Below are 15268 nucleotides of genomic sequence, written 5' to 3'. Positions count from 1 at the left end.
CTGATTAATCACTGATCACAGTTTTTGACTCTCACGGTTAATTATTAAAAAACGTCTGCTATATTAGTGAGCTACAGAAATTGTAAGCCAGGTGAAGTTGCAAAATTTTCTTCATTTTTAATATAGGCTGTGTCTAAGGATGATAGACCAAACAACAAGTTTTATCTGCCTGGGTCAGGTCCATGCAGAAGCGACTCTTGTTGAGACCTACTGCATTCACTGTGAGCGCATGAAACTCATGAAGTTTGCTCTTGGCTCACTGTCTTTCCTCTCCTCCTAATTTCCGACCTATGTGGCTCCTGAGGAACCGCATAAGAAAGCTAAGCGAGGATAAGATTGAGAGCAAGGATCCACATGAGGAATGTAAGCAGAGATTTTAAGGATGATTTTTCACAGACTCAAGCCTCATATCTCTGCTCTCCTCCATTTCAAGTGGATTCGTCTGATCGGTTCACACATGACAATCTGCGCCACACCATTGGCGCGCATGGTACGATCACATTCTTTGGAGATTATGATTAGAGGGATGTTATTGCTAGAGGCCTTTGGCGGTTAGACCTGGTCACACTTGGCTGACGAGCCCTCTGGTTTTTCACCCTGCAGGGCAGAAAACTGAGCAAGGAAGGCTTCCAATGCTGGAATGTTGATAGAGGTTCACACTCGGACAGTCGAGAAACTCAAGCACTAATGGCCCATGCCTGATACACCCCAGTTTTCTCAAATAATAAGCATTTTTTATAGAGTTGGAGCGATTTGCCTGGTGCCATTGTTTCTCTAGTTTCCTAGTGATGAGCTGCTGTCCAGTCACACTTACTATTTGGAGAAATCCCTCATTCTACCAGAAAGGTGTTGCGCTCAGAAAAGCGGGTAGGCGCTGGGCTTGGATGCCGTAGTTTACAAATAAAACACCAGTGAAATGCAATCATATGTTCCATCCAGTCTGCTTGCTACACCAAGTGTTGTGTAAGGTTTGGGAAGACAGGGAAATTGTGGTGTTGGTTGCACTGGAGTGGCCCAACCACACTTGGTTTTTGGAGCTGGTAGAACTGTTGGATGTTCCCCTGGGGGATGAGGAGGGATTTGTCTGCTCTAGTCTGACTACAAGTGTTTTCTCCTCCATTCGTGGCAGAGAGGGCCAAGAGACATGCTCTGTCTTGTGAGGGCATTAAAAATGTATAATGACTGAATGAGTCAATTCAGATATATCAGCTCTTTGTTTGTTTTGGAGGCCACTCAAGTCTTACTTACTTAGTGGAAGTCATTGCACTTGCTTATAACTCAGAAGCATTCAGTGCCTTATGGATGTTAAAGCTCATTCCACCACGAGGATGTCCTCCTCTTGGGCTTGTACTAAGGGCATCTCACTACCCTGTTGGCTAGTCTCATTGTATATGTTGCAGGTCATTACCCCTTGGCTTTCTATCATTTCTCAATGCATTTTAAAGGGAGTATTCTTTCCAATGTTTCATTACCTGGAATGGCTTGTGGCATTGTTGTATTCATTATATTGTTGTATTTTTTCAACACAAATGGGTGGCTGTTTCAATGCTTTTTCACTACCCTATAAGCTAGTGGGCTTGCCATACTACTGATTTCTCGATCTCAAGGGGCAGAGAGATGGCTCCTCCTCCCTTCAGTCAAATCCAGATGTTTGGCCATTACAAGTTTCTAAACAAATTTAAAGTAACCCCATGGCATAATAATGATACTTTTGTAAGAAGCATAATTATATTAATAACAATAATATATATATATATATATATATATATATATATATATATATATATATATATATATATATATATATATATATATATATATATAAGACACAAGTGTGAAACCCTACAGAGTAACTCTTATATTGGTGATAACATGACTTAATTTAGTCAAAAGGATTCACTTACTAGTTTGTACTTTTGGAGATACAAACACAAATACACCCCTACCTGAAAAATGGAGTCCAAATTATTCTCAGGAGAGGAGTCTGATTCAGACTTTGATTTGTCTTGTTTGGTACTGTAATTGGTGAGGACATATAACATTTCTGGTTAATATCTCTTCATTCATATAATAAACAACACTAAATCCACAGAGAAATATGTACATTTGTCAGTGTACACTACAGCACAAAGACAGCCTACAGTTTCACTAAAGAACTATATAACCTGACAGACACATTGCATTGTGCTTTGAACATCCCAAACCCATGGTAAAATCATTGTAACGCATGGGCTCTAGTGGCTTACTGCTTACTACTGTTCACATTACAAGCAATTTTCTCAGAAGCCATTCAAGAAACAAAATAACCCTTTCTCTAATTCTGTGATTAAAACACTTAACAGTCAAACAGTAGTTTCTATTTTCATAACTGTCACAAAATGATGAGAATGATTCACCTGTTCTTAATTAGTCCAAATTTAAATTAACTTTACACTGTGGCCAATTCATCATGTTTTGTAGCTATTTAAAATGTGTCTAAATAATTTTCTGATAGGAACATTTTCAAATGCCCATGCGTAAGTTCCATTTGGCTATTATAGTTAAAAGGTTCATAACACAGGGAATCAAAAGTAACTTTAAATTTTGACATATTGGTGTTCATCTATAAAATAGTACTGTAAGATTCAGAACTCAAAACTTAGAGACATTTTTATTTGTACAGCCCTTTAGTTTGGCTCAGCTAACTATCTCTAATGTGATCACACCCACAGGAAGAGGGCGCTATTCATACGGTAATGTAATGAGACAATCAATGCAAATGGTAAACGCCCCCAACTCTGTCTTAAAAATATCAAGTTTATTCACTTTTCTGCGCATTTGGAAGATCGCACGATACACAAGCGAGGAAACTCCTGGATAATGACGAAGAGTTCACATTTTCCTCAGAAAAATAGTGGGACTCCGATGAACGGTTGTATTTTGAAGAGTGACTTGATCCAGCCGAGGACACTCGATCACTTGATCCAGTAAGTCATTTAGTTTTACTTACATTAGTTGACGTGCTATTTTATATAAACATGTACATATTTTACTAGTGGGACTGTTTCCAGACTTGCCAGCCAGTATTCAGCGTATAGAAATTTGAAATATGACTCCTAATAGGCAAGTTTTTGTTGAGTAAAATGAGTAAAATGCACTTTAAATATTCCCATATTAGAAAATCAGCATATTATAATGATTTCTGAAGTATCATGTGACACTGAAGACTGCAGTAATGATGCTGATCACAAATTGCATTTTACAATATATTCAAATAGAAAACTGTTCTTTTAAATTGTAAAAAGAGTTCACAATATCACTGTTTTTACTGTATTTTGGATCAAATAAATGCAGTCTTGGTGAACAGAAAACACTTCTTTTAAACAGTAGTGTAGGTCTAAAATTAAGTAAAGTCTTTATGTAAAGAAAATGTATAGTCAGATTACTTATTTTAACTTTAAACTTGATTTTGATAATTAAGTCTCCTCACATTCATTCTCTTTCTGTCATATTCCTCATTCATAGGCCCAGGGGAGGGGTCTTTGTCTCCTCAGGTGTTAATTACAATCAATATTCATGATAGTTCACACCTCCTCGCATATGACCTTTCTAACACTAAAAGTGTCTTATAAAAGTTAAATGACTATATTGTTTTGTATCAAAAACTTTTGGCTACAAGATCCAGTTCTCAAAAGTCATGTGGACAAATGTTTAGTGTGTGTAAAATTTTTGTTTTTTCAAAAACCACGCATAAACATTATTTTTTCAAAAATACAAACATGTACATATATGTTGCTCACATATTATTGTCAGACATATATAGACTTTAGCCATTAATATGTTTTAAAGCAACTGAAAAAAGCACAAATGTCAAGGCATGTCAAAACCAACAAGTCCCCAGTTAGCAAGCCAAAGAGGCAAGGTAAAAACTCTATAAGTTGTAAGAGGAACAAAAACGAGTGTTTCAGTCAAGCCAGAGACAGGGTGGAAAATGATAATATATTGCTAAATTATTACTGTTTTGGGTGCAAACAAACTTGACAAACATTATAAGAGGACCTCTTGCAAAATAATAAAAAAGAATGTCATGACCAATTTATAAATGTGATTATGCCGCTGGCTATTTCCATGTTAACTTGAGACAGAGTGATGAAGGTGCTTGGCAGTTGTCAAAGATAGGAAGATGGTGTGTTGTCTGAAAAGTTTGGAAAACACTCTTATAATCTCAACCATGAGAATGTTCACACCTCCGATCACCAGAAGAGCGGAAGTGAACAGGATGCCCCATAGATTGTTCACTCTTCATGGACATGCAACTGGGTTCAGGAGATCCTTGATGAATCAGACTTAAAACAGAAATTAAACATGGTTTCAAAAACCATGAACTCTAACTGCTGTTACAAATTCTCAGTATTTTCCCTTTTTCCCACAAGTTTCAACAAAAAATGGATGATAAGTTTGTAAAAGACTTTTTTTCACCTCAGATCAGCTGAAGAGTCTCCTGCATAGAAGTAAACAGGGTGCCCCATAGACTGGTCACTCTTCATGGACACACAGCTAGGTTCAGGAGATTCTTCATGAATCAGACTAAAACACAGCCGCAATTAAATTAATAATGTTTTAAAACCCTCATAGCCGAAAAAAAAGTCAAAATAGTCAAAAACTCTTTTTATTTTCCCATTTTTATTAGTGAATCATTCTAACCTGATGAATTAAATAAATTATACATTTTAGATAGTATTCATTTCACAGTAATTCAAACTGAATCAAAAAGCTAAATGATTTTTGTTTAATATAACCCTTTAGAATCCTTCACCTTTCTGTTGTCTTTGTGGTGCTTTCTCCAGAGGCATTTTTTCTGGAGGGCATGGCACCACAATATGCAGGCTTTATATCTGAAAAAGAAACTACACAGTGCATGCAAGCATATAAGGATGGATTATGACTTGGGTTTAAGTATCCAGTGTTCTCTTACGAGAGGTTCTCTCGTATTGCGTAAGCTAGCTTACGCTACGGGAAAGATTCATCTTTTCTGAGATATTGAAGCCAAAAAATTATCCTTAATTTTTGTATCCATTGTCAACGCAGTGCGGCAACTGCAGACCTTGAGCGGGCTAGCTAGCGAGCTCATAGGTTGCTCTGCGGCAACTGCTGCAGCCTATAGACGAGCTTGGGCGAACTCGCATCCAATGAGAGGCGTCCGCGCGCTCACTGCATCAAAGCCCGCCAAAATGGGCGTGACTTGAGTGCATATAAGCGTAGTTCGTAGGCTGGAACCCTGATTTTCATCTCTTCAGCGAAGCTCTTCGCATCGCTGACCTGGAAGCCGCGTCGCCGTTCGAGGGGCATCAAGCAAGCGTGGACAGCGCTAGAAGAAGCCGGCCGTCTCAGCCACCTTCAGCCATCCTGCGAGCTGCGCCATCCGACGACGTATCCTTTTATTCAGCAAGCTAGTTCTCACGAACTATTCACAAAAGAGTACGAGCGTCTTTTTCAAGATGCCTCGCTCCACTTGCGCCTCATGTCGCGCCCTTCTCAGCACAGGAGACCGCCACATCATCTGCGCTCTCTGCCTGGGACTGGGGCACACAGAGCTCGCCCTCACTGAGGGCGGATGCGATTTCTGCGAGGAGCTACCGATGTCGACCCTGCGGGCTCGACTCGAAGCGCTCAAAGCAGAAACCGCCGCGCCGCCTTACCTTCAGCCGCGCAGGAAGAAGCGCCGCTCACAAAGGCTGCCGGAAACTGTGGTTGAAGCGACTGCCTCGCCGGAGCCTCTCCCTCGAGCATCATTTCACCCTCCACGCCCCACCGGGACGCGCAGTTGCCGCCGAGCGGCCGCACTGCTGCCATCTCGGATGACGAGGCGGAGGATAAGGGCCGCTGTTCCATCATGGCTTCGGACAGCGAGGAGTGGTCAGGCTCCCAAGCCTCCTCCTCGGCCCAGGAATCCAGCAGGACCCGCGCCGGAGTCGAAGGGGAGTTAACACGCCTCCTCACACAGGCCGTCGACCGCCTCGGGCTCGAGTGGTCACCGCCCCCTGAGCAGGCACCCAACAGACTCGACGGCTGCTTTCTTCAAAGCCATCGCCGCTCTACACCCGCGGCCCGGGCCGCTCCCTTCCTGCCGGAATTACACACGGAGCTTGCAAAGTCGTGGAACGCTCCTTTTTCAGCCAGGTCCCGTTCCCACGTCTCCACCTCTCTCGCGTCGGTGGACGGCGCCACTGAGAGAGGCTACTCCTCCATCCCCCCGGTCGAGGACTCGGTAGCAGCACACCTTTGTCCGCCCTCCGCGAGATGGCGTTCCAAACCTGTGCTCCCGTCTAAGGCCTGCAGAGCGACTTCCGCCTATGTTGGCCGCGCCTATTCCGCCGCCGGCCAAGCCGCATCTGCTCTGCACTCAATGGCCGTTTTACAGATCCTACAAGCAGACCTTCTTCGGGAGTGGGATGAGAAAGGCAGGCACCCAGAGGCTGTTACTGATCTACGAAGCGCGACAGACCTCGCCCTTCGCGCTACCAAAGCTGCAGCCCAAGCTCTAGGGAAGTGCATGGCCTCGCTGACTGTGACCGAGAGACACTTGTGGCTAACACTAGCCGACATGGGAGAAGCAGAGCGCTCCACGTTCCTCAACGCACCGCTCTCTCCGACCGGTCTCTTCGGCTCCGCGGTGAGTGGCATTGTTGACCGCTTCTCAGAAGTCCAGAAAGCCACCCAAGCCATGAACCTCTTCCTGCCGCATCGCGCTAGCTCCTCTGCAGGCCGCTCACGTGATCAGCCTCCTGCACTAGCCTCTTCACAGCGCCCAGTTCAACAAACTCAGACTTCTCAGCATCGACAGGGCGGCCGCCCTCGATCGCGCTCAGACAGCCGCCGCAGACCGCCGCCCCCCCGCGGGCCTCGATCTAAGGTAACGCTGAAACCCGAGCAGCCGAAGTCTTCCTAACTGTGTTGAACAAACGACGGCTCAGTCCCGCCGCGGCCGGACCACCGTCAAAGCTTCGCCCCCTGTCAGTCCCCTTCTCTCAGGCTACTGCAGTGGTGAATTTAGCAGCCAACAAGCCGGTGACACTGCCCGCTTGCCTGCACTCAAACGCCGTTTTCACGGCGACCCAAATAAATCTTGTAAAGAGCAAACATGTCTTATGTGTAGAAAATGTGCCCACAACCCAGTGTTCACCCCTACACACAAGCATAACACATCCCGTGCCCCTATCAGAGCACGCTCTCATAAAGCGGTTACGAACCGCTCGAGCGTCAGAGTCAATGAAGGCGCCCACAAATGCGTGCGCGCGCCCATTCTCTGGCCGCTCTGTCACACGACCAGCCCTATGTGTACAAAATGTGCCCACAATCCAGTGTTCACCTCTACACACAAGCACTGCATGTCTCGTGTCCCCACCAGAGCACGCTCACATAAAGCGGTTACGAACCGCTCGAGCGCTAGAGTCAATAAATGCGCCCACGAATACGTGCGCGCGCCCATTCTCTGCCCGCTCTGTTACACGGCCAGCAAACATTCCTCTGTGTGTAAGTCCCGTGCCCATGACTATGCTTGCGCATCACGTAACAGATGTGACTCTTTCCCCATTCATTCCAATCGGGAAGTCACTCACAAAACAGCCTGTTCATGCTGTCTGCGAGCAATCATGCATAAACACACTAAACGCGCTCACACATTTTGTTCAGCGCTCTGTGTGCAGCAATCAGAGCGAATTGGCCATTCACCCTCTAGCGTTACGCTTCAAAGCGTGGGAAGCTATTCCAGGGATATCCAAGTGGGTGTTAAGCACAATACAACAGGGCTATTTGCTACAGTTCGATCGCCGCCCTCCTCGCTTCAGAGCGCGGCTCGAAACCACTGTGAACACGGAAGCAGCGTGCATGCTTCGTTCAGAAATAGCAAGCCTTCTGTGCAAAAGGGCCATAGAGAAAGTGCCACCCTCTCTGAGCGAGTCGGGGCTTTACAGCCGTTATTTTCTTGTTCCCAAGAAAGATGGCGGCCTCAGACCCATATTAGATCTCAGGGTTTTGAACAAGGTGCTTGCAAAAAGACTGTTCAAAATGCTTACAATCAGGAAACTCCTCGTGCATGTGCACCAGGAGGACTGGTTTATTTCTCTCGATCTGAAAGTACTTTCAGATTCAGATAAATCCCCGTCACAGGCCATTCTTGAGAATCGCCTTCGACGGCCAGGTTTATCAATACACCGTCCTTCCGTTCGGCCTGTCCTTAGCACCCCGTACTTTCACGAAGTGCATGGATGCGGCGCTCGCACCCCTGCGGAGTCAGGGTTTGCGAATTTTGAACTATTTGGACGACTGGCTGATTATGGCACAGTCACATATGGAGCTTCTGTCTCACAGAGCAGTCCTCCTCAGCCATCTGTACAGTTTGGGTCTTGCAGTCAATTGGACCAAGAGCTCACTACAGCCCAGTCAGACAATTTCCTTCCTTGGAATAGAACTAGACTCCGTGGCAATGACGGCTCGCTTATCTACACAGCGCGCGCGCCGTGTTCAGCGACTAGCCGCATCTTTTCAGATGAACAGCCTCACGCCTCTGAAGAAATTCCAGAGAGTGCTAGGTTACATGGCCTCAGCCGCAGCAGTACTTCAGCTGGGTTTACTGCACATGCGCCCGCTTCAGCATTGGCTAAACACACGCGCGTCTCGCCGGGCTTGGGCCACAGGCCGCCAGCCCATCAAGGTGACTCAGACCTGTATTTCAGCTCTGCAGCCCTGGACAGTGGCCGAATGGTATCAGCGGGGAGTGACAATGGGAGCTGTATCTCGCCGAAAAGTCATCTCGACAGACGCGTCCAACACGGGTTGGGGCGCGGTCTGCGAGGGCTCTCCGGTTTTCGGCCTATGGTCAGTTCAGGAAAAGCTCCTTCACATAAATTGTCTGGAAATGATAGCGGTCGAGTACGCGCTCGTGCGCTTTCTCCCGGTCATTCAGGGTCACCACGTCCTGGTCCGTTCGGACAACAGATCTGTGGTATCCTACCTAAACCGTCAGGGCGGTGTCAGATCCAGGAACCTATTCCATCTGACGAAACGCATACTGAGTTGGTCCCAGTGCCACCTGCGCTCGCTGAGGGCGACGCACGTGCCAGGCCACCTGAACGACGGCCCGGACAGACTGTCCAGAGACAATATTCCCCCAGGGGAATGGTCCCTGCACGCTCAAACAGTCCAGACGTTACGGCACCTATTCGGCAGAGCAGAGATAGACCTCTTTGCGTCCAAAGAGAACTCTCACTGCCCAATATTTTTCTCGAAAAGCGAGGATGCGCTGGCCCAGGACTGGCCCAGATGCCCGCTTTACGCCTTCCCTCCCGTCTCGCTATTGCCACAGGTATTGCAGAGGATCAGGGAAACGCGTCACTCGGTGCTCCTCATAGCCCCGCGTTGGGAGAATCAGACATGGTTCCCGGAGCTTACGCAGCTGTCACTGACAGCGCCGTGGCCCATCCCAGTGAGAGCAGATCTCCTCTCTCAAGCTCGCGGCACAATCTGGCATCCCCACCCAGAGCGCTGGGCGCTGCATGCGTGGGTGATCAACGACTACCCGTCGCTCTGCCAGGAGTAATAAACACCATCATACACGCTAGAGCCCCTTCCACGAGAAGACTCTATGCGTCAAAATGGTCTGTGTTCTCAAAATGGTGCACCGACAGAGACATGGACCCGCGGACATGTGGGGTGTCGTCGCTGCTCGTATTTCTACAAGAGCTGCTGGATAAGGGCAGATCCCCATCCATGCTCAAAGTGTATGTGGCGGCCATTGCGGCGTTCGCTGAACCCCTGCACGGCCAGTCATGGGGTAAAAACCAGCTGGTCATCCGCTTCCTCAGGGGAGCTAGAAGGATGAACCCCCCGTGCCCCCCATCGGTTCCTATCTGGGATCTTTCTATAGTTCTCGAAACTATGAAAGCCCCCCCTTTCGAACCACTTCAGTCTGTGGATTTGAAATACCTTTCACTCAAAACCGTTTTTCTGACTGCCCTGTCATCAGTCAAACGTGTGGGAGACCTTCACGCGCTGTCTGTCAGCGCTGCATGTCTTGAGTTTGGACCAAGTGACTCCAAGGTCATTTTAAAGCCTGGCATCCTCGTGGGCATGGTCCAGCGGGATTTCCATTCACAACATATGTGTGGCAGCGGGATGGACTTCCCCCTCCACCTTTGTCAGATTTTACAATATGGAAGTGCCCGCTCTGCAGGCAAAACTACTAGCGGTTTAATACGCTACAGCTCCCCTGGTGAGCTGCACTGATGGGACACATTCCACACAGACCGGCACCGCCGCTCTGTCGTTCCCTTCCCACTATGTGCTTATGTATTACACAATCAATGACCCGCATTCTTGACGGCCAAATATTATTTCCCCACTCATAAGGGCTCCCCCGGGTCCCCCCTTAATTCCCTGGGGCTCATACAGTGGATGCTTGGTGCGCACGGCGTTGACAATGGGTTCCCGTAGCGTAAGCTAGCTTACGCAATACGAGAGAACCTCTCATAAGAGAACGTATCGGTTACCTAACGTAACCTCGGTTCTCTCTAGATGAGGGAACGAGTATTGCGTAGCCGGCCGTGCTCGCGCCACGAGCGACTTTTCGCTTCAGTCAATGAAAACCAGGGTTCCAGCCTACGCACTACGCTTATATGCACTCAAGTCATGCCCATTTTGCCGGGCTTTGATGCAGTGAGTGCGCGGACGCCTCTCATTGGATGCGAGTTCACCCAAGCTCGTCTATAGGCTGCAGCAGTTGCCGCAGAGCAACCTATGAGCTCGCTAGCTAGCCCGCTCAAGGTCTGCAGTTGCCGCACTGTGTTGACAATGGATACAAAAGTTAAGGATAATTTTTTGGCTTCAATATCTCAGAAAAGATGAATCTTTCCCGTAGCGTAAGCTAGCTTACGCAATACTCGTTCCCTCATCTAGAGAGAACCGAGGTTACGTTAGGTAACCGATACGGCTTTAATTAATAGGTCTACTGTGGCCTGACACCTAAAAACAAGGGACTGCAGAAGTAAAACTGATATCAAATGTTTGAATGTGTGCCAATGACTGTTGCCTACATAAATGGGCTCTTTTCTTAAATTGTGCTTCCTCATATACTCACTCCCCCGTCCTCGAGTCTGAGACATGGAAACTGATTAAAGTTCACCATCATGGAGGACATATCAATTCTCTAAATGCACCATGAGTAGGTGAGGATCTAGCACAGAGGAAGCTTCCTGAGGCACGAGCGAGGAAGCACAGGGTGTTTGTGTCTTAAAAGTAATTATCTGACAAAACCCACACACACATATACATATATATATTAGGGCTGTCGATTTAACGCGTTAATTCAGTGCGATTCATTTGACAAAAAAATGTACGCAATTAATCGCACCATAATAAGGAAGATTCCTGAGAAATGCAAGCTTGTAGTACCACCTGTTTACTCCAGAAAGTGACATTTCAACTGTATGAGCAACACACAGTTTATACAGTGAAGAAAACAACCCACAACACAGACATGCGTTATGTTCTTGCATTCAAAACACTTGGAGCGCAAATGCGAACTAAGGGATCTCAAGATGTGTTTAAAGACTGAGTATTAAACTACATTTAACTTGAAACAGTGACCTAAACAATTTATATTTATGACGCAAAGCACCCAAGACACTACACAAGCATGTCTGACGCTGGTGTAAATTGACGGTCCTTAAACAAGCCCTCATAATAAATCTCCAACTGATTGACAAATTCACTTGTGAAATGGACTGCTGTGAACTGTATGCCAATGATTGACATATGATCAATAATATGGTAGTAAACAATACATTGTATTCTAAATCTGCTTTTTGTATTGTTTTATCAACGATTAACTCTTCCGCTACAAGAATGTAATGCATTTTAATTATCTGATTATTTTATATTTTATATATATATAATTTTAAAATATTTAAAGATAACTATGTATAATGATATATTGATAGAAATATGTATAATCATTATATATTGAATTTTTGTTATATGAGGGGCTTTCTCAGCAAATATTTGTATATGTGATTAATCGCGATTAATTAACCGGGACACCATGTAATTAATTCGATTAAAAATTTTAATCGATTGACAGCCCTAATATATATATAAGGCTTTTGTATTTAAATCATATCTATGCATTTCTACTCCCTATTTGCTGAATTATTGTTGTTGTTGTTGTTGTTGTTAGGCAACTATTAATTGTAATAATAACTACAAAACCAGCAATTATAATGTTGATAATAATGATAATAAAAATAATGGAATCTTAGTGAATATTAATTATGAATTTTATTGAATTCATCCATCTGCACAACAGCAAGATTTAGTAGCAAACCTCAGAAAACAATTCACAAAACTAACAACATTAGCTTTCTTCAAAGCTTATTTAGAATTTTAGGTTTAAGGGGCTACGTGCTCTGACATACTGTAGCAGTTCGTGAGAGCCTTCTCCCATGCAACGAACACTGTGTGACTGTGACAAAGTTTTTGCAACATAAAACGATGTGGTACATTACATGTGGAGTGCCCACTGTATGGTGCTAAAAGACAGATGAGGTTTCTAAGGTTAATGATTTAAATCGAGATTTAAATAAAAAAAAAACTACATCCCTACCCTAAACCTTAAATCTAACTTATAGTGTCATGAAAAGGAAAACACAATTTCAGAAGAGACCACGTCATTTTGGGGTGCATCTATGACACTTTAGGCTCACATGTTGACTATGCAACACTTACCCAAAACCCTAAAGCTCAAAAATAATTAATTAAGAAGGGAAAAATATAATCATACAAATGAGTTCAAATCACTTAACCTTAATGGTTATTTAGAACTTTCTTTTTCTTTTGAATTTAAGAAACTGACACCTTTTAAGTAACCTGAATTGTTTATTGTTTTGAGTTTATAATGAGCTTGTTTCTTTACATTTACAGGAACTAAAACTGAAACTTGGCCGAGGATTTCTATTACTCACCATGCTTTGCATGGCACTCGACTGGGAAAGTACAAATTAAAATCAAGAGTTTATAATGTGTCTTTGTGGAAGATTAATGTAAAAGGGGAGACTTGTTAGTGTTTAAGGTTTTGTTTTGTTATTTAGAAGAGTTTCTGTTATGTTGGTGTTTGGGGGTTACCATTATGGTGAACAGTTGAGCTTGAGCCTAGGTTGAGGGCAGGACATCTTTACTCACTGAGCAACTGCTATGCTAATCAAAGCATATTGTTATCATTCAGCATGCAAGTATTCACTGTATTAGCTAATTCTAGCTAGTACTAGCTAGGTTTTCTTCTATTTGAAGTATTTACATTGAGATTACAAAATTAAGTGCCATCAGAATGTTTGAGTTAGCTACAAATTGAGTGTACTATGCAATTTGATCACACATAAACAAGATTGTAAATGTAGTTATTTTTGTATGGGCTGCCAAGTGACCTCATGGAGCCTCCGGTGCGACACACACCCAGGTCTGATCATCCTGTGGTGGGCCAGCCGCGGGTGAGGGTGTATTGTGATAAAAGGCTGAAACACCCAATGAGGTCGGGGTGCACAACTGAGGATGTGTCGTATTGGAGGCACCAGGTGGTCATCCCCCAATCCAACCCCACCCAAGAGGACATCTCCAAAAACAGCGACTGCTGATTATCAAGGGATTTTAACATCTAGTCCTAGTAAGCATACTGTAATACAAATGTTAAAATGAGTCCTGTGCTACAGTAAAAGTGTTTATATGTCTTAAGATAGCATTGTGTGAGGAACTGAGCAAAAAGTCATTTTTATGGACTGATAATCTGCCGTTTTAGTTGTGATTTGAGTGAGGGTATAAAAGTCATTGACCACGTTTACATGCGGTTACCTCAGTTGTTGGATGAGCGAAAATGTCCCGTTTGCCCCTTTTCTGAATTCATTCTAAACGTATATTCTGTTGTTGCTATCCTTGTGAGGCAATCCAGGTGTGCACTGGTCAGTCGGTTTCTCTGTTTTTGTTTCACAAATTCATTGCTTCACATGAATAAGTGCTGACAAAAAATTATGTCAACTTTTGCACGCACTGCTTCAGAAGTGGATACTCTGTGTCTGACACAAGGCTCCAGAAATGGGTAACACCTAATCTTAGTTCACCTCGCAATGTGTCATTTGCCTGCAGCTCTATTATCTCACTCTCTATTCCAGCACGGTCTGGACAGAGAGCTGTGATGACTGGGATAAGAGATGTCACTGGCACATAAAAGGGGTTCTCAATGAAGTTGAAAAACTCCTTGTACTCCATGACATCCTTGAATCTTGATCCAAATTCCAACTTCAACTCTTCCAAAACACGCACAAATGTTGCAGTATGTTAGGGTTGGATGTGGTGCCCTCGCAATAATAATGTTGCATCACATTCTGTAAGTCACAGTCTTTGAGTTTAGCCACAAGTGCTTCCTGATGAATGATACAATGAAACGTAACAAATTTGGGAATATACTCTCTCTTTCTTATCAGGTCAATAAGTCCCTTCTCCTTCCCTCACATGTTTGGGGCACCGTCAGTGCACACAGATGCCAGATTTGACCAGTCAATATTATTATCAGCAAAAAAAACGTAACAAGGGCTTTCAGAATATCCTCTCCTCGTGTTTTTCCATGAAGAGGCAGTAAACATAAACGTTCCTCTCTGAACGACTCGTTAGACGGAAGCAGACCCAAACACGTACAGGTCCTTCTCAAAAAATTAGCATATTGTAATAAAGTTCATTATTTTCCATAATGTAATGATAAAAATTAAACTTTCATATATTTTAGATTCATTGCACACCAACTGAAATATTTCAGGTCTTTTATTGTTTTAATACTGATGATTTTGGCATACAGCTCATGATAACCCAAAATTCCTATCTAAAAAAATTAGCATATTTCATCCGACCAATAAAAGAAGTGTTTTTAATACAAAAAAAGTCAACCTTCAAATAATTATGTTCAGTTATGCACTCAATACTTGGTCGGGAATCCTTCTGCAGAAATGACTGCTTCAATGTGCCGTGGCATGGAGGCAATCAGCCTGTGGCACTGCTGAGGTGTTATGGAGGCCCAGGATGCTTCGATAGCGGCCTTAAGCTCATCCAGAGTGTTGGGTCTTGCGTCTCTCAACTTTCTCTTCACAATATCCCACAGATTCTCTATGGGGTTCAGGTCAGGAGAGTTGGCAGGCCAATTGAGCACAGTAATACCATGGTCAGTAAACCATTTACCAGTGGTTTTGGCACTGTG

At 44.3% G+C, this 15268-nt stretch overlaps 1 protein-coding gene across 1 annotated transcript in view; it reads right to left on the bottom strand.

Moving 5' to 3' along the window:
* Positions 1-14289, bottom strand: part of LOC127618436 (NLR family CARD domain-containing protein 3-like) — a 36688-nt gene extending 22399 nt beyond the window's left edge. Inside the window, exons 1-5 of the mRNA XM_052090868.1 lie at positions 14142-14289; positions 4796-4874; positions 4459-4566; positions 4210-4325; positions 1947-2005 (exon numbers count right to left, since the gene is read on the bottom strand). Coding sequence (XP_051946828.1) covers positions 1947-2005; positions 4210-4325; positions 4459-4566; positions 4796-4874; positions 14142-14289 — 510 coding nt within the window. The remainder of the gene's footprint in view (positions 1-1946; positions 2006-4209; positions 4326-4458; positions 4567-4795; positions 4875-14141) is intronic.
* Between the last annotated feature and the right edge of the window lie 979 nt (positions 14290-15268).

This window comes from Xyrauchen texanus, chromosome 25 (assembly GCF_025860055.1).
Source record: "Xyrauchen texanus isolate HMW12.3.18 chromosome 25, RBS_HiC_50CHRs, whole genome shotgun sequence".
Lineage (NCBI taxonomy): Eukaryota > Metazoa > Chordata > Actinopteri > Cypriniformes > Catostomidae > Xyrauchen > Xyrauchen texanus.
The sequence above is the reverse complement of the archived record's forward strand: the minus strand, read 5'-3'. Positions and strand labels throughout refer to the sequence as shown.